Raw genomic sequence first — 23,661 nt, 5'->3', positions numbered from 1 at the left:
CACATCATTTTGGTGTTCAGTGAGTTCATGATTCGGTCATCTAGATTTGACTGAGACCATCAGAATATCTAAAAGAACTTTCCCACACACTCGTAAGCAGCAAAGCTTAGCACAGTAATATAAGATGCACAGATATTTGGGTGTGACTTCATTGCACCTAATGTTACTCCTGCTTTGGTATGTACCTGTAGGCTCGCCAGCGGGAAAAGATGAATGACGACCACAACCAGAAGCTGTCGGCAACAGTGGACAAGCTCCTGGCAGAGAGCAACGATCGACTGCAGATGCACCTCAAGGAGCGCATGCATGCCCTGGACGAGAAGAACATGTTGTCACAGGAACTGGAGCGCACACGCAAAGTCCTTGACGAGACCCAGGGAGAGAAGGTCTGGCTTTGGTTCTTGTGCCTTCTTGCTGCTCATGACTTCTGCAGGCTTTGTTATAAAGTACAAATCTCAGAGTGAGGTTGCTGAGAGCTACTTCTGCCCCACGTTTTTTTAGATGTGTTCTGCAGTGAGTTTAGAGTGTGTGCTATCAGTGCAGGTGTGCCGCTTGCACTGATAAGACATACCTGCTAGTTTTGCGTAGGTCTGCTTTGGATGGCTGGTAACTAGAACCTTTTGCTGCTGTTATTGGAGATGAGCACTTGTGATTAAAAGTAACCTGATCAGGGATTCTGCAAAAGGTCATAATTTCCTCAATTTCTTGCCACGTAAACTGGAACTGAAGACTGCAGACTTGCCATTGTAGACATTGCAGTGCTTTCACAAGCTTTAGGTTGTCATTATAAGAAATTATTATTTATTTATTTATTTTATTTTTTATTTTTTCACAGAAGCCCTGCCCCTCACATATGTTCTATCACAGGTGCACATTTGAGTCCCAGCACTGGCAAGCACATTTTGATGATGCTGAAAAATAAAATCCACCTTTCTGCTTGGATACATACATTCATTAAGGCTAGATGATTTTTTGGGGGAAAACTCTGTCATCATCATCATCAGCAGCAGCAGCAGCAGCCTATTTTATGTCCACTGCAGGACGAAGGCCTCTCCCTGCGATCTTCAATTACCCCTGTCCTGTGCCAACTGATTCCAAGTAGCGCCCGTGAATTTCTTAATTTCATCACCCCACCTAGTCTTTTGCCATCCTCGACTGTGTTTCCCTTCTCTTTGCACCCATTCGGTAGCCTTAATGGTCCACCAGTTATCTAACCTATGCAATACATGACCTGCCTAGCTCCATTTCTTTCTCTTAATGTGTACAGAATTTCGGCTATCCCTGTTTGCTCTCTGATCCACATTGCTCTCTTCCTGTCTCTTAACATTACACCTAACATTCTTTGTTCCATCGCTCTTTGCGCGGTCGTTAACTAGTTTCCGAGCTTCTTTGTCTGTTTCCAAGTTTCTGCCCCATATGTCAGCACCGGTAGATAGCACTGATTGTACACCTGTCTTTTTAATGATAATGGTAAGCTTCAAGTCAGGATCTGACAATGTCTGCCAAATGCGCTCCAACCCATTTTTATTCTGTAAATTTCCTTCTCATAATCAGGGTCCCCTGTAAGTAATTGACCTAGGTAAACATACTCCTTCACAGACTCTAGAGGCTGACTGGCGATCCTGAACTCTTGTTCCCTTGCCCGGCTATTGATCATTATCTTTGTCTTCTGCATAATAATCTTCAACCCTACTCTTTTACTTTCTCTGTTAAGGTCTTCAATCATTTGTTATAACTCGTCCGCAGTGTTGCTGCACAGGACAATGTCATCTGCAAATCGAAGGTTGCTGAGATATTCGCCATTGGTCCTTACTCCTAAGTCTTCCCAGTTTAAGAGCTTGAATACTTGCAAGCACACAGTGAATAGCATTGGAGACATTGTGTCTCCTTGTGTGATCCCTTTCTTTATAGTTGAACCCAATTATATTGAACTCGTTTACATAGAATTATTCTATATATCAACTTCAATTGCTGCTTCTGAAGCCAGCCTAGGTACTGTTTCATTCATTATCTCTATGTCATCTTCATCTCTCTGTTCTAAGGCTCCATGTTTGTTTGCAAGTGCCAACCTGAATTTGTCTGCTTTTGCCCTTACTGCCTCTAGGTTGGCCTATTTCTTCTTGACCAAATTTTACTTTTTCTCTCTTCAAATTGAGGCGAATCCTAGCCCTCACTAACTTATGATCACTGCACTTTACCCTACCTATCACTTTTACATCCTGCACTATGCTGAGATCGGCAGAAAGTATGAAATTAATTTCATTCCTTGTTTGTCCATTAGGGCTTTTCCAGGTCAACTTTCTGTTCCAATGCTTCCTGAAGAAGGTGTTCATTATTTGCAGCTTATTCCATTCTGCAAATTCTGCCAACATCTCTCCTCGAGTGTTCCTAGAATCCATGCCGTAGTTTGCCAATTGCTTGTTCACCAGGCTGCCTTTTCCCCACTTTTGCATTGAAGTCGCCAATGACTACAGTATACTGAGTTTGCACTTTTCGCATTGCTAATTCAACATCTTCATAAAACTGTTCTATTTCTTCATCATTGTGACTGGAGGTTGGAACATATGTTTGTACTACCTTTATTCCATACCTTCTATTCAGCTTTATTATGACTACTGTCTCATTAATGCTGTAGAACTCGTCAATGTTGCCTGCTATGTCCTTATAGATTAGGAATCCTATTCCGAATTGCTTCTTATCTGGTAGGACGTGGCCATTTATCAGCACTGTATAAGCCTCACCAGTTCTCCTAACCTCGCTAAGGCCAATGATATCCCAAACAATGCCTGATAGTTCCTTAAAGAGTCCTGCTAGCCTAGATTCACTAGCGAGGATTCACGTGTTAAACGTTGCAAGAGTCAGTTTCCATTGGCGGCCTGTCCGAGTCCAGAGATTCTTGGCACGCTCTGCTGAATTGCAGGTCTGACCACCATCTTGGTCAGGTGCTCCGCAGCTGCTGGGGACTGAGGGTCATTGTGTAATAGAATGAGTAATTTAGGAGAGAGGTGGCCGAATATTGCACCTGGGAGGCCAATTCCTGTTCTGGTGGGGGAGTGTCTTGTTGGAGCTTAGTTGGTCTTCCTAATTTGGTTGTAGCTGGATTAGTATAGCCCCACTTGCTCTTGGCGTTTTTGCTGGTGTCAGGCACCACTCCAAGCCTGGAGATGTAGTGTACTGGGGGAGGTGAATTCAAGTTTCCCACTTTCAATAAAAAAAAAGAAAAACCCCGCGAGTATTTAAATTTTTTACTGTGGCAACTGAGCATCCAAGCTAGCTCAGTCAGGAGAGAGAGAATTCCAGCCCAGACCTTTCTATGTGCCTGAATACATGCTTGAATTATCCGTGATATACGGGTTTTGCTGATCGCAGCAGGTGGCACAACATTGTATTTCTCAGTGGTTCTAAAATCGTGGTTTCGGAGTCTCCCGTATGCATGCAGTCATGAACGTGATGGTATATTTTTGAGAAATTTGAACAGCACTTAATAGTAATGTGGAAGAAAAAAAAGAAAATGGGAAAAAAAGAACTTTCAGCCCTTACCGGGAATTCATGACTCGGCTATGGACGGAGGCACATCAAACAGCTTACTGTCGCGTCTGTCAGGCTTGGGCATTAGAGAAGTCTCTCCGAACGAGATGGATCTGATACTGATGCGCCGCTCAAGGCTGAGACGTCAGATGTGACGAGGGTGCAGAAACTTCCGCTCAAAAGGCAAATCCTCTTGAGTGGCAAAACAATATGGTTCTGAGCCGCGCGTAAAATAGGCGACCTTGGAGGCGGCCTTGCTCTATACTTAGAAAGCGTTTATACGATGCCTCCTTTAAGCTACAGTGAATGTGTCTGCGATCAGTTAGACATTGTTTGTACGCTTCGTGCGGGAAAGCTATTGACATCCCTTTTGCCACCGCACTTATGATACTTGCATTTTAGCTGTTGCAAATACATGCTCGTGATCTACTGGAGTACAAACGGAAACACGTGAAATTGAATATAAGTGCAAATGTAGAAGAAATAAATGGACACAAACTACGACCTTCTTTACTTTATAAAAATCTGTATGTGAACTTTGCAACTGCTGTCGCTGCATTACATTTTTCCTATGTATTGTATGAAATATTCTGCGGTGACAGGGAGAAAGCCTTTTTATTTCCGAGAACATTGGCTGTTATGCACTAGACAGCATGAATTTAGCTCGTAAAGCCAATGGAAGCAGGCTGTCATTCACTGGAAACTCCACTTCGTACATGAACTCAACAGAAAAAGTGACACTGTTGCAAGGAACTGACTGCAGTAATGTGTCGCATTAGCTGAAGCAAGCACGCGGTGTTGGGTACCATTAGGTGCCCTCTAAGAGGGATATTAGACACCGAAGGGTTGTGGTAAATTCGGCTGGATTGGTAAATTACACTTCTGAAATACCAGAAAGGTCACTCTTAAGACGCTGTGAGTGTCTTCTTAAGCTAATCCATGTGCTTCCCTATAAACCGAGGCACGCCACAAGGTTCCATTCTGTCACCGACTCTCTTCAACTTGGCAGTGAAAGACCTCCCCAGAAAAGCTCAACCTCGTGACGGGTTTACGCCATACAATATACGCTGACGACATTACACTTTGGTGTGCCACCGGAAACCCAGGTGAACAGGAAGCCACACTTCAAACCGGCTTAGACATCGTCAACGCCTACATACACCAGCTGGCCTCACATGCTCCCCGGAAAAATCAGAGTATGTCGTTTTACTGAATTCCTCTACGTGCAAAGCAGCTGCTGAACACGGCCACATCACCTTGACTATGACCAGTGAACCTATCCCCTGCAGAAAATCTGTCCGCATCCTCGGATTCCTGTGGCAAGAAAGTGGACATAGCGCGGAGTAGCTGCGGTGCATTCTCCATCAGGCCAGTCAAGTCATACACATGATGACACGTGTCAGCAAGCGCCACACAGGCCTGCATCAACACAAACTCCGCAAAATTCTTAGGCAGCAATCTACTCTCGAATCCTCTATGGCTTGCCATACGCTGCACTTGCACGCACCCAGACCAAATGGCTCGAGGCTTCTTTGCAGAGATATCACCGCATTGAAATGGGTGTTCCCAGGTACGCCCACAGCTTCGATGTTGAACGCGCAGCCCTGCAGAACACCTTGGATGCAAAGGTCCAAGCACATTGAGAGTCTCAGCATCTCCGTCTGAGCACCTAGTCCCAGGGACGCGCCATCCTGTGTATGTTGGGACACGACACTTCACCACTCCCACCTCTTTCCATCGACTCTCCACCATGGATAAGTAGCCCTCGAATCGAAGTCCGACCGATACCCCAGAATATCCACACCGAATGCAACACAGACAGGCGACAGGTGCGGGCGACCCAGTGCATGACACCCACTATGTTGACGCTGCCGTCTCGCTGACCACATCCGAGACGGCAGTCATCGGCCCTCAGGGTGACATCAGTCGTTGGCATGGTGGTGTACCGTCTCCAACCGACGCTGAGATCCTTGCCATATCGGAAGCCATTACTATTCCCCCTCACTTCACACCAACCATTACCATTCACTCAGACAGCCAGAAAGGCCTTCGTTCTTTCGCAAACAACCTACTTTCCTGTCATATTAGGGCAGCCCTTGCGCTACACATGCAACAGCATCCTTCACTTCACGTCCTCTTGGAGTGGGTGCCGGGCCATCGGGGATACAGAAAAATAAGCGTGCTCACTCCCTCCCTCGCGAGCCTAAAATACCGAGTGCTCCTATTCCATGGCTACGCCTATTGCGCCAGAATACACCGTGCTGAACACCGCAAGCAAAGCCGCGCTAGGCTCCGCAAACTATGTTCATCTGCATGTACCATTCCAGTCCTCAATCCTTCCTTCACACATCATGATGCCTCCCTAATTCGTCAGGCTCAAACTCTAAACACTGGCGAATTACGCCGTGCAACACATTATTGAACAATGCCGCGGGCCACCTGGCACACCCGGTGTGTGGTGGCTATCCCAATGTTTGCCACTCCTACTGGGCCTGCCGCCGAGCACAGTCCTCGCCTTACTATGTCCCACCCCTCTTCCCTGAGCCCATCTGTTCCTTTCTGTTGGGAGAGCTGGACCACTCTGCCTGAACCCCACCAAGCCGCTTTTTGGTCTCTCCTTGTGCACCATATAAGGCACGACCAGGGCGCCACCACACCCCCCGCTCCGGATGCTGCTACATAATCACATGGCACCGAAGTGGCAGACGGCACGGACGAAGAGCCGTATCAAATAAAGTTTTATTCCTTCATTCTTTTTGTTAAGCCAGAAAATGCACAAAAATGAGATGGGCTTGAAGTTCCTGCTCTATCTCATTGCAGCATAATGAGATGTGGACATTGCTCCAGACTGGTTAATAGTTTATTGCTAAACTAGGGTTACGTTGCAAATTACAATGTGAAAGTAACCAAAGATTCAATCCAGGGAGGTTTAAGAACTCATTATTAACAAGAACATCCCAAACATGCGAATGTACTTTGAAATTTATAACTTTCTACTGGCATATTGGCATGCAATTAGCATTCTGCCACAAAGTATCATATTGCTACGGAGCAGCCGCCACAGTGTGGCTGCGCTGAGGAGAAAGAAGACGACGTGGCCCCGCTTGATATAGCGTCGCCATCTTTCCCACCGTTGGTCTACGTGTAAATATATTGTAAATACACTTGTACATCAGCTACACATAACAGTATTTATTTGCATAAGGAATGCACTGTTCTTTCCGAAAAGTTTACGCATAGTTGAAGGTGTGTTCATTATGTGGGGTAAAATTTTTAAAGTATTTCTTTCTTTTTTTTCTTCACAGTCACCTTTACAAAGCAGCAGACACACGGTACGATTTGGAATATGACACAGGGTCCGACATGCTGGAACGGCAGCCAGATCCATGGTCCTTGGCCGTACCGTAGTGCTGTATCGGACGCCTGACATTTGGTATCCGCTGCCGTATTGGTTGCCGAATCGTAGCGTGTCTCCTGTTCATAGCAGCAAATTCAGCTGGCGATCATTTTGCAAACAAAAGAAATATACCCACTTTTTGATCGGAAAAATAGGGGGTGCATTAGTTACGCAAGTGCGTTCATTATGCAAGTAAGTGCGGTAAATGGAGATTGAATCTTGAAAAAATGCGTCACCAGACAAAACTAATGCAGTGATACACTTTAGTGTCCCTTTAATGTCACATTTGGTTGCCTATTAATATTTTTATTCACAATACAAAGCATTTTGCATACTACATTAGTGGGGATTCAGTATGGTGCTGCAGGTATTTCATTAGGGTTTCTAGGAGAGATTTTGTTTCTAACAGCTTTCTGGCGATGGGTTCTGAAGCTGTAATCAATAGCTTACCCTGTATTATAGCTTACCATAACATTGGATAAAAGTTATTATAACTTAAATTAAGCTGAAAAATATGTCGGGCAGACATGGAATATATTCATTTTTTGCTCTGCTAGAAACACTACATATAGGTTGGCTGTGTATGCTGCCCAGAAATAAATCCTCTTGCCCCATTATCACCTTTTAGCTAGCAGTACTGTCTTGTTGTGCAGAGAGGTTTTATGTAGGTTTTGCTGAAATGCACTTTCATAAAGGCCACATTGATTAGCTTAAACTAGTGCAGCAAGGCTTTGATTGAACTGCTCAATGCCATTTTGAAAAGATACGGTGTATGCTCTTGTTACCCTGAAGCACAGTGCAGCTCAGCTCATTTCTTGTTGCTCTTGTAAATTGCTTCTGAGCCAAAAACTTCTTGAATTCTTGTTTCATGTAAGCTTGCGAGCATTTTTAGATGCGTTTTATATAACTTTTTTTTTTATTCTTCATCCCATTGAAGGAAAAAATCTTTGAAGAGCTCTCCAAGGTCAGGGCAGAGATGGAGATGATCCGGCGGGACGTCCAGAACTACAGGACTGAGTCTCTTTCAAGGTAAACTGCGATAGAAATTGCTGTTTGTCTGTTGTCACATGAAAAAATTCTGATAGGCAAGTCTCGTACATGAATTGGTTGTGCAGTTGCACTGTTCCCTGGACGTGTGAACAAAAGCATTACGTCATACCGGTATTTAGTTATGACGCTTGTACAATGACTAAGTATCACTGCTATGGCTGCCATTATGCGCATGAAAATACACACCATGCTTGTAGCTAAGTTTTACCTATACAACAGCAAGGGCAATGTCACAGGTTGCATAGACAGATTGGTTCACATTTTATCCAGTGGTTAGGCTCATTGTCATCAATACTCATGTGCATAAAGCTTGTTATGGGAGGATCCCCCACATGGAACCCCTATGTTGAGTGCCTTCTCTTTGTCTTGCAGGGTTACTTCGGCACGGAGCCTTGCACATCACTCGCCCCTTTCTCCACAACGAGGAGGAAGCAGCGTGTTGTCGCCGCCATCAATGGTGGGTCTGGCACCACCGTCCACCTCGGAGGCAACTTCGGGGGTGGTCTCGTCAGTGGACGCTTTCCGTTCCACCTTGTCTGTTGGTGGGGGAGGCCTGGACATCAGCTCGGGCCCACCCACCACACCGAGCACCCAGCATCGCACCCTGCCGCGAGTTCGACGTCGATCCCTTGACGAAGACCCCGGCAAGGTGGGTTGGCCCAAAAAGAGCCATTTAAGAACAACATTAAGTCAAGCCACTTTAGTAAAGTATACTTGTCCAATAGCATCTGGGCCATTTTCTCAGAGGCAGTCGCTTTTGTATGCCATAAAAAATGTGTAAAGGTCGCTGGTGTCTATTATAGTGCTTACGATGTCTACAACCCAACTAGGGTTTATTGGACCTTGCATTTTTGGGCCAACTTGGCTCCTTGCTCATGTTAAATGATAGATGGCAAACAGTGCAACCGTATAGAAAATCTTGATTAGTGTGGGAGGCAGTTTTATGTAGGCTGGTGCGCTTGTCTTCCTGATGTGGTTGACTGGTGGGCAACACACAGGTAAGGAATGTGTGCATAAATAAGGGTTGGCGCTTCTGCTCACAGTTTACCAAGCGTCCTTCATCCAAAGTTATGCTACATTGTACTACTTGACGTGTAGTTAGTCAAATGAAAAGCACTGTAGGGTCTTTAATATGTTGAACTTTGAACGCTGCAACAAAAGATACAGAAGAAGATGACACATGCAGCATGGCAGTCCTTTTGTCCTTAAACTTTGCTGTCTGTTCAAAATTTAAGATGATCAGCCAACAAGCCCAAATTATTATACCTATAATGCGTGTTGGCTGAAAAAAAATGTTTGAGTGTAAGTGCTTTGTGATGGTTAGATCTCTGAACATTGAATGTATTTTCCACGTGCTATCAGGGCCTAGGTGACTCTGAGTGGGACAAGGTGGTTCCGGGCGGTGGTGGCAGTGGCCTGGACGGAGGGGTCAGCGACCCTGAGTGTAGTCCCACGGAGGAGGACGATGAGGATGGGGCTGGAGCGGGCATGCTGGACAGCATGGACCACCTGCTGTCACCAGTGGGGCACCACTCAGATGCCCAAGCACTGGCGCTAATGCTGCAGGAACAGCTGGATGCCATCAACAATGAGATACGGTGAGCCTTTCCATGGGTCCTTTGCCAGAGGTTCTTTTGTACACCTTCCTGCTCCTTTCTACTTGTGCTTTGTGTGAATACAAACAGTAGAGCTGAATGGTATGGTAGGAAATGAAGTACCTGCCATTATTGATGTCTTTTTAGATATTTAGCATGTTACTACAGGGCCCAATGTACTGTGACATAAATACTAGGGGTGTGCGAACATTGAACCACAGATTTCAATTTGAATATTGAATCGAATTAAGGAAAAAAAAAGGCGAATATCGAATTGAATATAAAATATTAGAAAAATATTCACAAAATTTAATGCTTACTTATTTTGAGCATGAAATCAAGGTGCTGCGCATGCTTGAGAGTCTCCGAGCATTGCATAACAAGAACTTGGCAAGCTATCAGCAGAGTCCTTCCATATTTTTTCTGGTCACGAGACTGCCACCTCAGTTTCATGTAGAGTGAGCGGCGGGCGCTCACTCTACATGAAACTGTACATGAGAAGGCTTGCGAATGCCGCTGCCGCTGTGTGTGGGGCAACTTCAATATTCAAGCTTTCTATACTTCCGCAGCTGTTGTTTTTCTTTCACATAACTACTTTTAACATTTTACATGCATCAATAACTGCCTGAGCGCAGCTTTTGCAATGAAATGAGTGCCCGAGGGAAAAAGAATAGCCGCTCATAACATGCAGCATGCGGCAGTCTCAATCCAGAAAAAAAAACTGGATCCTTTCTCAATCCTTCTCAATCCAGAGAAAAAGTCAGGGATTTTATGTGCCAAAACCACAATACGATTATGATGCCCGCCGTAGTGGGGGACTCCGGATTAATTTGGACCACCTGGGGTCCTTTAACGTCCACCTAAATCTTATTATTTTAATGGATGTTTTCGCATTTCGTCCCCATCGAAATGCGGCCACCGTGGCCGGGTGGTCTCAGTCCAGATTTCTTTATCAGCGCCGTTCATCTCAACGCTTCAATAGGTTCCACATTTTAATATTTGCTTGAAATTAAACACCGCACGTTCGCAATAAAGCGTCAGTGGTGCCACTTGTAAGCTGAGGCAAACATCTTGGCTCTTTTGCCGCCACCCACCCGTAAGTAAGTGCCAACTATCGGTTGGCCATAGCACCAGATTGTTCACTGAGTGCAGCTGTTCACTTTCTGTTGAATTTTGAGCAGTATGTTATCAGGAAGTCGAACCAATGAAACCATTACTGCAAGGGCTGCTTCTGTAGAATGACTTCATTTAGTGACAAAAAAAAAAGGAAAATGAGCTGCTCCGTATGCTTCAGATTTCTAGGCAAAGCGATGACATTTTTCGATGAGATTTAAGCAGGATAAATGTAAGACAGACCTCACATCTTAATGTATTCCGTAATGTACTTCTAGCGTAACATTAAGATGAATGTGAAGTGTCAGGACCTGCACCATAAGCCTCATAAGCGGAAGCAACGGTAGCAAAAATGGATCGTTGCTACGGCGGGAAATTTCTTGTTCTCATCCTTTCCTTTGTCTCACCGGTGTTTTTTTCCACTAGATCATAGTTAGATGCGTAAGCAAGGAAGTTTGTCTACAGTGCAGCATGCGGTTTATAGGCATTTCGCTAAAGTTCGGAATGCCATTTGCCGCTTATATTGTCTTCCGCTTCTTTACCGCATTGGGCTAGCTAGGCAGCACGACTGCACGAGCGCATTGTGTTGTATGTTAAAGCTACAGAAGTTTGCAAGAACTGAAATTGTTCGTTTTATGTGACCCGGTAAATCCTCGCACCAAACTTCATTGACTAGTGTACGCGTTTTCATCAATAAATTCGCAATTGCTCTTCTTGAGGTGACTTTGACTGCACTTATTCGGCGATGTCACATGTATTCATCGGTAGAAAAATCACAACGGAATATGCAGACATCGCACCTTGCGGATTTGTTTGATATAAGTCTGCACTAACGACGGGTGCTTATTGAGGCACAGAAGCAGCATTACGGCAAGGGTAGAATAAAAAAAACACAAACGAGACATCGCATTAGTCAACAAAATTTATCGGCTAGTGCACATGAGCTCCACTTCATGTAAATGGGGTTCACGGCGTTTGTCTGCGGGACGCACCTGGCACGTATGTGGACCACGTTGTCCCAAACACCGGTAACATCGTGTTCATACCCGCTCCCACAGAGGTCAGCGTCTTCCCTACAGCTATCATCGCAGAAGAAACAGTCTGGCGCCCAAACTAAGGAGAAATCGTAGCCGCGAACTTCAGCCATCCTTGCTGGAAAGGGTTGTCGTCTGCTACTGCTCCCGCACGTACTGTTGCAAGCACCAGCTAGGTGGCGCCTCTATAGGCGGTGCGTGAGGCGTATAATTAAGGCAGTGGGTAAATCATTCATATAAATGCAAAATAATAGGGGACCTAAAATCGAGCTCTGAGGCACTCCTTGGTTAATAATGTTGCTTTCAGAAAAAGCCTCGCCTGCATACACTGTTAATTCATGATTAAATAGATAAATTTTTGATATATTAAGAGCTAGACCAGAAATTCTAATACACTCCAGTTTTGTAAACAAAATTAGTGGTTTATTGTATCAAAGGCTTTAGTAAAGTCTAAAAAGACTGATCCAACAAAGTATCTGAGATCAAGTGAATGTCGAATATAATCAGTTAATGTTAGCAAAGCCAAGTTAGTTGAGCTTCCTGAACAAAAACCTTACTGACAAGGTTTCAGCTAGCTAAATTTGTTGAGGTAGCTGGTAATACGACTAAGTATTAACTTTTCTACAACTTTACTAATTGAAGCTAAAATACGATAGTACAAGCTACCATCGAAGGTAAATACGAAGGTAAAGATGATAGTTACCAACTTGAGCTTTGTCACCCTTTTTATGAACAGGAATTACTTTCGCTTTTTTTAGACTTCTAGGGAATATACCAGTTTTTAACATAAAGCTAATTAAGTTACTGAGAACATCAGAAATAGTCGGAGCAGCAAGCTTTAAATGAAATGTGGAAATTCCATCTAGACCAGGACTTGTGTTCCTTAAGTTGTAAATCTCAATAAGAGCTTATTCTGATGTTACAGGAAACAACAAAAAATTGGTCGCATTGGCTCGTATGATAAACAGAAAAAACATAGGTAGCATTATAAATTTTGTAAAAGTGATTATGAACGTACGAGCAACGCTGTGCGGGTCAGTGATAGTTACATTATTGTAAATTACTTTTTCAATGGAACTGCCAGAATGTAGTACATTAAAAAACTCGTTAAGTTGCCATTGTTCTTTTGGATGAAACTTGTTTCTCATGAATTCATTTTCGTGAAATTGCCTTTCTGATTTTTTCAATAAATTACTCAGCATGTTGCAATATTTCTTATAGCGTAACACTAAATTAACATTGAAATGCTGTTTTTTAGCCTTCCTTTAAATGTTTTCTTTTTTCCTCATGCTCACATGTAGCCCATTAGTGATCCGAGGATTATGCAGAAATTTAAATTTCTTTTTGCCCTTAACAGTGACAGTGTTAGCATGAACTGCTTTTAAAAATAAAAAAGAAAATAACTGAAGTGCTTCTTCTGGATTTAGTTTGGTAGCTAAAACTGTCCAGTGAATTTTGTCAATTGCATCAACAAAATTTATCTTATCAAGACGAAACGTAAAATAACAGGTATCTGAAGTGACTAATACAGGGTAATGATTGGATGTGTCTTTGTCAATTACACCAGATTCTGGTGAAGGCAAAATATTAGTGAGGGCATGGTCTAAGAGGGAGCTGCTTCCTTGAGTGGAAAACCTGGTTGCTGAAGGTAGTAATTGCTCAAGCCCAAAGCCAGTAAAACAGTCTGTATTAGCGCATACAGTACTGTTGTCGACATCAAACATGTTAATATTTATATCACCTGCAATTAGGACAGGCTTGTTTTTACTAGTAATTGTTTGAAGAACTCAGCTAAGATGACGAAGGAAATAAGGTATGGAAGAAGATAGAGAACAGTAAATGCAGCTAATAATAATTCCGCCACAATAATTTGGAAGAGACAAGGCATCGGTTTCAATCCAAACAGTTTCGCAATGAAATAGATCTAAGGAAAGGTCCAGTCTACGCTTATATTTAATGTGGGCTGCGACAAAAATTGCACTGCCACCATGTTGGCCTGCAACACAGTGACAATACTCAGCCTGATAGGCATGGAATCCGTGTAAATTGCTATCAGCCGAGCCAAGCCATGTTTCCTTTATGCAGATGAATGAAAAAGTGTGGGAAAGGGAGTCGATGAATGAAGACATGTTATCATGGTTATTACGCAAGCTCTGTGCATTGATGTGAAGCAACGAACAACCAACAGATTTAAGCAGTGTTGTAGCTTCAGATGGGGAAAACAAAGACATGTCTGAAGGAATGAGTCAACGACTAAAACACAGACTAATTGCAAATAATCAGGTTAAGTGATGATGCTGAGGTCAGACTCGGAGCTTATGAAGAACGTTTTGCTATTTTCAGTCTTGCGTGCTTTTTACATTCAGCCTTAGGATTATATTTTCTCACTGTAGCTGATTAGAAAGGTGAAATGCAGAGGGCAGTTATGGCCTGCGCTGTGTTTTGTTGTTGTGTCACACTTAATGCCAAAGATACTGCTAAGCAGAAAAATACAGAACATGCATACCGCCTGAGAAATCTTTGCAGATAATGGATTCATTATCGAACTAAAGGTGTTGCTACTGTGAGCAACTACCACTCCAGACATTTTCAGTCTGTGTTGAATTATTCTTCTATGGCTTTTGCATGCTAAAAAATATTGGTTAATCATGTGACTTCAGAGGTTGGGGAAATTTCAGCACTGCTAACTGGCTTAAGTTTGGGAGCAGCTGTTACGATTATTCTGGTGTCTTTTGTTTTTGTTTTTTTCAGGCTGATTCAGGAGGAGAAGCAAAACACAGAGCAGCGTGCGGAGGAGCTAGAATCACGTGTTGGCAGCAGCAGCCTCGAGCCCCTGGGGGGCTTGCTGTCACGAGGACGCTCCTTTGACCGAGGTTCACCACCTCTCAGCGGACGGTCCACACCACCTTCTTCTGCTGGCCCACCACCTCACCACAGCCCCCAGCGGGAGTACCTGCCGAAGTACCACACTGTGAGCAAGGAAGGGGCATACCATGATATTTCATTTCAGTTTACTACCTTGAAGAGACCCCTCTTTGTGGGGGGGTTTTAAATTCGGGTAGGTTACATCACTACACAGTTCAGTGCCTCTACAACGAACACGTGTACGATGAAATGACTTTAACAAAAAAGGAATAATTCTGTCGCTGTTCTATTGTGAGTGGTGTGGTGCATGACCTAAAGGTCACGCTACGTACCACTCATAATAGAAATGAGAAACGAGGTTACCTGTAGAATGAATCATTTTGAAAGGCCCAAGCACTTCATTATAAGGGTGTTTGACTGTACAGTGAAACCTCGTTAAACCGTAGTCGGCCGGAGCTCGGAAAAAGTACGTACTAAACGGTAGTACACTTTAAGCGAAATAGCATGAGATCGCCCACTTACCTGTCGATAACGGAACTCGGAGAGAGTGCGATGAAAGGGGAAAAAACATGCAGTATTTATTCACTTCGCGGGACGTAAGTGTTATTTTCGTTTGATGTCGCGGCGGCCTAGCACGACGACAGCGGCCTCAAACTTACTGAAGCTGCGTGCCAGCTTCTCAGCCAGCCCCCCTCTTCTCGGCAAACACTCGCACGGCACGACAGATTCCTCGTTGGCGTTACGTATTCTCCGTGCACGCGCGCAGTAGTGCTGCATAAGTCCCGTGGCGCCTTTTTCATTGCCGGGTGCCGGAGTTCGGAAAACTTTTCGTTTGGAATAGTTACGTTATCGCGCCCCTGTTCTTGCGACAATCGCATTCACGAGGCTGACGTAGCGCGCAGCTTCTGCCACTGTCGGGCCTGAATAGCCCGTGCTGTCGGATTTCCGTGTCGTCCTCATCACTGTCGCTAGTTGACACTTCGGCAACAACAGCGGCAACGATGGTGAATAGTCGAACCTCGTAGCCAACATCTCTTCGCGGTCGCAGCAGCGCTGCCGAGCAACTTCGCATTCCAAATGCCACACACTGTAGTCAACAGCAGATCCATGTCGCAGGCCAGCGCCGACTTCTTCGTGTCACGTTCGGTAGCACGGACGATGTCTAATTTTTCTTCTATGCTGAGCACCCGGCGTCTTTTTATCCTAGCTTTGACATGACGCGAGTCCTCGCTTGCACGACGCCACAACGCTCTCTGGCATGGCGTCCATGCGGCGTCGAAATGATGTTGATGTTGATGCGGCTTCACATGCAAACGCACAGGGCGCTTGGAGGCCGTTGTACCGATCTCTGAGGCTTGTTGTTCTGCCGGGCCGCCCGATGGAGACGACGCACCGCCATGTTTGCGCGACGAAAAGTGGAAACGCTACGTTTTAACCGATGCGTACGCAATAAGCTGGTACGGTTAATGCGGATACAAAATACTTTATGTTCAATGGCCGCTGAGTCGGGGAATTGACTTTACTACTTTTAAACCGAAACTACTGTTTAAGCGGGTACGGTTTAACGAGGTTTTACTGTATTCTAGCAGGATTCAACCACTATACAGTTAAACCTCGATATAACGAAATTGGTAAAATCGGCAATTTGCTTTGTTACATCGAAATATTGTTGTATTGAAATTTAGCCTTTTATGCAAGTAAGTACAGTAGCCAATCGATTTTCCTTACACAATAAAGGACCGCATAATTTTCCGAATTATCAGACAATCGAAAAAAGCACGTTCGAATGACAGAACTATTCCTTATGATGAATTTGGGAGTCGGCGACGAATGATACGGTTTCATGCCATGTTGACGATAGCTTCACATCGGCGGTATGAATTAAAAGGACACTAAAGGCAAATACTAAGTAGACACGTACTACTTAAATACCATTCTAGAAACCTCTCAACGCTTGTTTCATGCCAAGAAAAGACTTAGTTTACAAGAAAATTGCATCTGAAGGGTCCGAATACCTTTTTCGAAATTCAAATCTCCCGCTACCCAATCGGAGGAGAGGTGGCGTTGCATATGCCGTGGCCACCCTTAGCTGCCGTTGGTCTTCAGTCACTCAGTTCATTGTCGCGCGCTCCCCGCATGGCGACCGCGCACACACGCCTTCCGTGTCCCGTGCCTGCTACTCCACACAGTGCCTGCGACTCTAGGCCACCTGGCATCGACCCGGTACCCTCACACTTTGCAGGCACAATTGTTAGCATGCATTATACACACTGTGCTTGTCAGTTCAAAATGGTCATACCTAATGAGGGGCCCGTTAAATAATTTTTTTTTATGCAAGGATGACGGCATTATGTCGAGGGTTGAATGTATTTAACTCATCGGTGCCTGCATACTTAATATACTGGTCAAGGTGCTAGGCTCTGCTAGCCCAATCAACTGCATTGTTGATATGCAAAGCCTGAAAACTGGCAAAGTATTGAAATCACATTCCTTTATTACACACCTGAGCTTCTACCATACATTACAGGTACCAGCATCCTTGGAGGTACGAGATGACCGGCTGTTAAGGAGAGAGACAAGCCCGCCAACACCACGGTCGATGCGCATTGACCGAGTAGCCCAAGCTCTGGCACAGAGCTCGGAAGAGCTGCGAAGGTATTGCCCACACTTTCGAGATTTTAAACTCGTGAGCTATAGAGCTGAGCAAAATGATATTGGGTGACTACGACATATTGTCCACGTGGCTCTTATTATTGATCCCACCCTCCAGCAATGCTTAGTGCTTTTGCTGTTTTGATGGAGTAACAAAAATGTGTCCCTCGGTATTGGAATGTCCATAGTGACACATCTCACATGGATGAAAAGAGGGCAGTGTTTATGTAAGCAGGCAGTAACGAGGGAAGAAATAGCAAATGCTAACCATTAACTCTTGTTGTATACCGTATTTACACGATTGTAAGTCGACCTATTTTTTTTTAATTTGGAAATCTGAAGTTGACTTACAATCGAAACCAAAACATGGCACCGCCAAATGAGTGAGACCGACAAGATATCAGGGGAGCTACCATGTAATCACTATCTTATGCTTGCTCTATGGCCTTACCCGTAGCTTTTCGCTATCCCGTGCGTTTGTTTGCTTTTCGGAGCAATTTCTCAAAATTTTTGGGAGTATTACAGTGCACACAACACTCATAGGGGTGTCGATTGTTGATGGAAGTGCCGCTGTTCCATTTGTTGCGGCACCCTCAGAACAGCGGCGCTTGTGGGTAGTATTGATAGTTCATGGAAGAGCCGACACTAGTTTGATGCATTCGACTTGTGCTCCAGGCCCACTAAACATTCGGCGCTCGTTCACAGAAGCGTTCAAGAAGGCTGCTATGCTTTACGCCGAAGAAACAAATCACTGTGCAGCGGGCCGCAAGTTCGATGTTTCTGAAGGGAGGGTTCGAGAGTGGCGACTCCAGCGAAGCAAAATTTTCACCTGTGACGGCGAGTGAAGAACTTCCCACCGGCCGAAGTCTGGACGCTTTCCGGAGCTGTAGGCCAAGCTTGCGGTGTACGTCGCTAAAATGAGCGATCAGTCCCTGCCAGTGAAGTGCGACATGGTCATGAAACCATTCCATTCCATTCCACTATATATTATGTTCCATTCCACTTCAGTGCAGCAGAAAGTACATCGGACAGACTGGACGATGTTTAAATGAAAGATTAAAGGAACATGATTATAACGTTTCAAGAACAGTCGCCGGACACCTTGGGATACATTGTAGAGATTGCGGATGTCGGCCATTATTCAAGAATTGTAAGATTGTGAGCCAAGATGGCAGCCAAATAACGCGGGAGATAATCGAAGCTGCTGAGATTGCGCGTTTGGGTAGTATGTGCGTGAGCACGCCCTCAGTTTCCCTTAGTGCAAAGGAATTAGATTTCCTCAAGCGCTAATCGGAAATTTCGTATCCGGGGTTTTTTGTGATGAGTGCAGCGAAAACGATCGCTTGACAAAACCGGCTTGGCAATGGTAGATGGCAATATTTGTCAAAACTAATTTAGTTTTAGTTTTTTTTTTTTTTTTTGTCGCTACCGCCCTCCCCCCTGAGTATCTTCCTGTATTTATTCCACTGACAAGGGAATAAAACGATAGTTGCAAGTAGCGCTCTGTGGTGTGTGTCTCTTCTGTGTGTATCGTCAAACTGTTGCGCATTCCAACCTCCAATATGCTATACCAACACGCCCAGTCGTCAAGTTTCAAGGCAAGTTTGGCAAGTTTCATGAAACAAGCCCGGATCTTCGCCTTTTAAGGACCTGCTCCGCCGTGAGTACAACGAGTGGCTAGCCGCAGAAGACCGCGAACTTACGCCAACTGGACCTGTCAAAAGAGCCTCCCTGACGGCTGCGTGTGGCTGGGTGCATTCGGCGTGGGCTGCTGTTCCACAAGATGTCGTGATGCGGTCGTTTTCCAAATGTGGAATTTCGTTGCATGACGATGCGCTGTGGCACCGTAGCAGCAATGACGATGCCAGTACTAGTGAGGACGAGTATTCCAGTGACCATGCCAGCTACCAATAAATTTTCTTTATTGAATGCGTCCTCGGGTATGCTCTTCTTCTTTTTTTTTTTTCCTTGTCACACGCAATATGAGGGGGTCGACTTACAATCGTGTAAATATGGTACATGGTCGTGTGATACACTGTGCTTATGTAGTTTAAAATGTCCTGTGTATGAATTATGAAACAATGCCACATGTTCCCACTATGGCCTCATGACCACAGCTAATGGCTGTGATGCAGGGTTATGTATGAGCAAACTGCTTTTTGTGCATAATGCTTCACTGACAAACATCCCATGGCAAAATGGTCTTTCTGAGCCTTGACACCTGACCACATTTTGCAAATCATTGGGAATGCAAGAAATTTGCTGACGACTAGAAACCTACTGCTGATACAACTGGTTACACTGGTTGCAATAAATATACCCGCCTCATTGTTCTTAGTGAAGCTTTTTTCAAGGGTGTTGTGCCTACTTCTGTGCTTGGCATCATGTGGGATTGTCTCTGCTGCTTTTGTATGTGCCTTCTCTTTCTTAATGTGCAGTGTCTACAGATTTCGGCAAAGACAACTTGCTTTCCTTTCGCACCTTGATGCATTTTTTGTGTGAAACATGCTCGAAGCTTTTTTTTTTCTCTGAATGCATGCTTCCGTCGACACTGTCTTGTCTTTCTCCTCCCGCAGGTCCTTTGGGCCATCTCTGTCACAGCACGCTGCTTTGGGCGGCAGCCCTGCTTGTCTGTCGGGCATCCCGCCAGATGCTTTGCTCAGGTGTGCCACTTGCTGTGTCTCTTGGTGTGGCTCAGGTGTCACACTTGCTGTGTGTTGCCAAGCTCTGCTTAGCTACCTTTTCTCACTCCTAGCCCTCATGCATCTTGTTCTTAAAGAAGATGACGTACTGTAGCACAATGAAGAGCACTAGACCGTAAGGTTTGGTGCTGTTCCAAAACCCTTATGTCTTTAGTGCCACATCAATGAATGGCTTGCCGATCACGCGGCATACAAACTCTACCTCACAAACTGACCTTGTACCAAACTGCAACTGTGCATGGGGTGCAGAAGCTGAGCTTGGTAGGCCATTCTCTCCAGAACAGTCGGATAGCTAGAAGGCAGGGAATGGTCAAATCAACCGTCAACTCTAAGGGCAAAAATACAGACTATGGCATATCAGTTCTGCAGAAATCCACAAAGTGTAGAAAGTTGCATGATAGGGAAAATTTAAGTTCTGTGATGCTCATTCTCCAATGCTAATAATTGGTTGCCAGTTTTCAAGGTTCATATAGGAGCCTCGCAAGAACATGCAAGTTTCTGTTGGCTGCAGTTCCTGCTGGGCAAACTATCGTCACATCTGCCGCCTAAGGCAACATTGAGGAGAAGCCACACATAGCATTGCCTTTTGGTTGGCATGCTGGACTGTCAAACTTGTTTAGCCCATCACCATGTGATAAATAATGAAGAATGTTCATGTGTGGTTTCATCTCTAATATCGAGGCCGTATGGTGAGACAATATGGATTTTTTTCAGCAAGGCATGGAAGGCAATGGGAAATAGTTACACATGGCATGGCAATTAACTGAAAAAGCAATACAGCCGAGCCTCAATATAACAAACATGTGTAACGAATTATATGGTATAACGAAGTAGGCACACAATTGTTTTGGCTGTATTAGCATGCAATGAATACTGTCTTTCCTCGTGTATAGATGCAGTGAATAAACGGGGTCTTAGGGGGTCTTAGTGGGGTCTTAGGGTCTCACAGGAGACCAACCTTCACGGGTTGAAGCTTAGCGAGCCACAGGACCACATCAGCTGTTGCCTCTAGCGTGCCGCTGCACGGACACTCAGGCTGCAAGGGGCTACCGAACGCCACGCACGCAAGAGAACACGGTATTGCCCTGAATTGACAAAGACTGTTTATTGTCTCCAGCGGCACCCAACACTACGCAAACGCCCGGTCCTGGGGTGGCACAGGAACCAAAGGGGTCCCACACCTAGGGTGAAAATACAGACAGGGGCACCCCTATAGCATGTTGCACCACTAGGAAAAGTCCCGGCAGCCATGCTACTTGCTCTCACTATAACCAATGGACTAATTTGCGAGAGCTCGGGCAATCTCCTTCAGCTTGGGCCACCGATAAGTGCGACTCGGCGTGTTATGACCTTGCATGGGCTCCCCGCAAGGGCAAATAGCACTGTGCATGAGCTCAAGTCCTAGTGTCCCAGTGTCGGTGGATGAAAGGAAGTATGTACGTACCCAGCCACTCTCCCACCAAGAGTAGCCAACAGCGATCGCATCACAATATCAGCACCCCGCCCCCACCGCAAACCATTGCGAGTGGAGCACCACCGCTGAAACCAGCTGCAAGTTGAAAGTGGAGGCATGGGTACGATAGAACAGCTGAATGCCCGCGCAATGGTGCCGGCACATTCCTCAGTCCCCACAATTTAAGCCTTGATATAACAGTCAGTAAAATCTGCAATTTGCTTTGCTACATTGAATTTTTTTTTGCATTGAAATTTGACCTTTTATTCAAAATAAGTACTGTCGCCAATGGATTTTTCTAACCCAGAAGGGGCCACAAATTTTTCAAAATTATCGCACAATAGAAAAAAGCAAATATGAACGAGAAAAAAAAAATCAGTTTTGTTGAATTTCAGAGTTGGTGATAAAAGATACAGTTTCATGCTGTCTCAACAATATCCTCGCAACGGTGGTACGAAGCAAAGCCAGCCACGCTTTCGCATCCACTCCATTCTAGTGGCTGATAATAGAGTGTTTGAGCTTTTCCGACATTCCGGTGAACACAGGCAGGCTGGTCATTCTAACGGATGGGTGGGAGGCATAAACATGAGCAGCTTGACAGGTGCTTGTCACCTCATGGGGCAGAGCTGAACCACGCAAACACAGAGCTGACATTGCATCAGCCAAGTATATTCTACTTTGCTGCTCATTTAAATTTTTGGCGGAGGCAAATAGTGACACAATTACACCTCTGTGAAAATTTAGACGAGTAACAAAAAAAAGAATGCACTTGGTTAATGCAGTATTAGCTCTCTGTTTGTCTAGTTGAGCTCTTTCTCCACAATGTGGCTGCACCTAGTCTAAACACCTAGTCTGCCTACATGAACTGGAGTACCGGACAAGCTAAAGTTCTCTAGCGTCGCAAGCAGTGGGACAATGCTACACGGAAAGTGCTGGCAGCAGGGAGTGAATGCTTTGTCTGGCTCTCGCTTCAACGCATCTCCGAAACTTGAGATTACGCAACCTCCAGTACTAAGTGCGTGGGAAGACAGTGCACATGATGCCGTGCCATCTCGGAACACCCACTCTTTGTACGCGAGGCAAATTAGGTCTAAAATAGGGCACACGGGCAGTGTGTGCACTCAGCTGCACTTAGAGCTATGCGCAGTGGCGTCTGCAAGGTGCTATGAGTAGGCCCAGTGAGCGGGTGGAGATGCAAACTGCCATTCCTCACAGGGTGCGGCAGGCACAACATCTGTAGACACGAGCTTGTGTGCATCGGCAAGCATACATGTGGTCTGGCCATAAAAGTTGCTTCAACTTTTATCCTGCTAGAAGTTGCAACTTGGAAAAAACTTTTTCAGGAAAATTTAGTGCCCTGAAATGGGGTGAGCGTGACATTTTGCTATGAATGTTCAAGCATCATAATCCTGTTTCATCATGCCAACTGAGTTAAAATAGGTGAATCTTGTATACGAATTTTTCCTTCGAAAGTCGCAAAAAGTAGGGGGGTGTGTCATAAAAAGGTGCAACTTATGCATTGGAAAATAGTGTATGTGCTTATAATGGTTGTAGGATTTAACAAAGTTACTTTTGTGTTTGATGAAACTTTGTTGTAATGAAGTTTAACTGTATAAAGGCATTTTGATTAGGCATCTAACACCAAACGTATTTTGCTCATGTGCATACTTTTTATTATGCTAAGGAATGATATCCTAGATTTTTACCCCTTTTGGATGGATGTGCCTGTGGTGTGACAGCGGTGTTTTCATTCTTGCCTAGGGTTACCATGGATGGGGGCCCCAGTTCACTCAGTGCTCAGTCTCCGCTGAGCTCTACCAACTCTTCCCAAGACTCGCTCAATAAAGCGGCCAAGAAGAAAGGCATCAAGTCTTCACTGGGCCGCTTCTTCAGCAAAAAAGACAAGGTCAAAGGGAAAGATCCTTATGGACAGGAGTATGGCATGTCTGGTAAGCTGACAATTGGTTCCGTGGTCTGAGTGGCCTCGTTTCCTGATCCATCCTATCAGTAGCTCTGGGTGAATTTTCCATTTAGGTGTCAGATGCAACATGTTGTGGGCTGTGTGTGGACACCTCCCAGATTGTTCACTGTGTACACTGGTTAGCACAGAGGGCTAGGTATACAGTGAAACCTCGTTACTACAAACACCTCATTAATGAACTATTCAGGAATCCCCTGCTGACTGCTCATAGTTTCAATGTAAAAATATTTCCATACTACGAACTCCAGAATATTGAACTTTTCAGAATAATGATCATTATTCAATTTCCGT

General features: G+C 44.8%; 1 protein-coding gene across 2 annotated transcripts in view; it reads left to right on the top strand.

The window, feature by feature from the left end:
- Liprin-alpha (PTPRF interacting protein alpha) overlaps window positions 1–23,661 on the top strand; it is a 79,920-nt gene that overhangs the window by 17,400 nt on the left and 38,859 nt on the right. The window contains exons 10-17 of one of the 2 annotated variants that reach the window (XM_065452727.1): window positions 192–386; window positions 7,863–7,954; window positions 8,348–8,624; window positions 9,338–9,573; window positions 14,469–14,688; window positions 17,110–17,237; window positions 19,811–19,897; window positions 23,151–23,338. In XM_065452727.1, the coding sequence (XP_065308799.1) occupies window positions 192–386; window positions 7,863–7,954; window positions 8,348–8,624; window positions 9,338–9,573; window positions 14,469–14,688; window positions 17,110–17,237; window positions 19,811–19,897; window positions 23,151–23,338 (1,423 nt within the window). The remainder of the gene's footprint in view (window positions 1–191; window positions 387–7,862; window positions 7,955–8,347; window positions 8,625–9,337; window positions 9,574–14,468; window positions 14,689–17,109; window positions 17,238–19,810; window positions 19,898–23,150; window positions 23,339–23,661) is intronic. The other variant, XM_065452728.1, reaches the window with a different exon arrangement.

Source organism: Dermacentor albipictus, chromosome 3 (genome assembly GCF_038994185.2).
Source record: "Dermacentor albipictus isolate Rhodes 1998 colony chromosome 3, USDA_Dalb.pri_finalv2, whole genome shotgun sequence".
Taxonomy (NCBI): domain Eukaryota; kingdom Metazoa; phylum Arthropoda; class Arachnida; order Ixodida; family Ixodidae; genus Dermacentor; species Dermacentor albipictus.
Note: the sequence above shows the minus strand (reverse complement) of the source record. Positions and strands in the feature narration are given on the sequence as shown.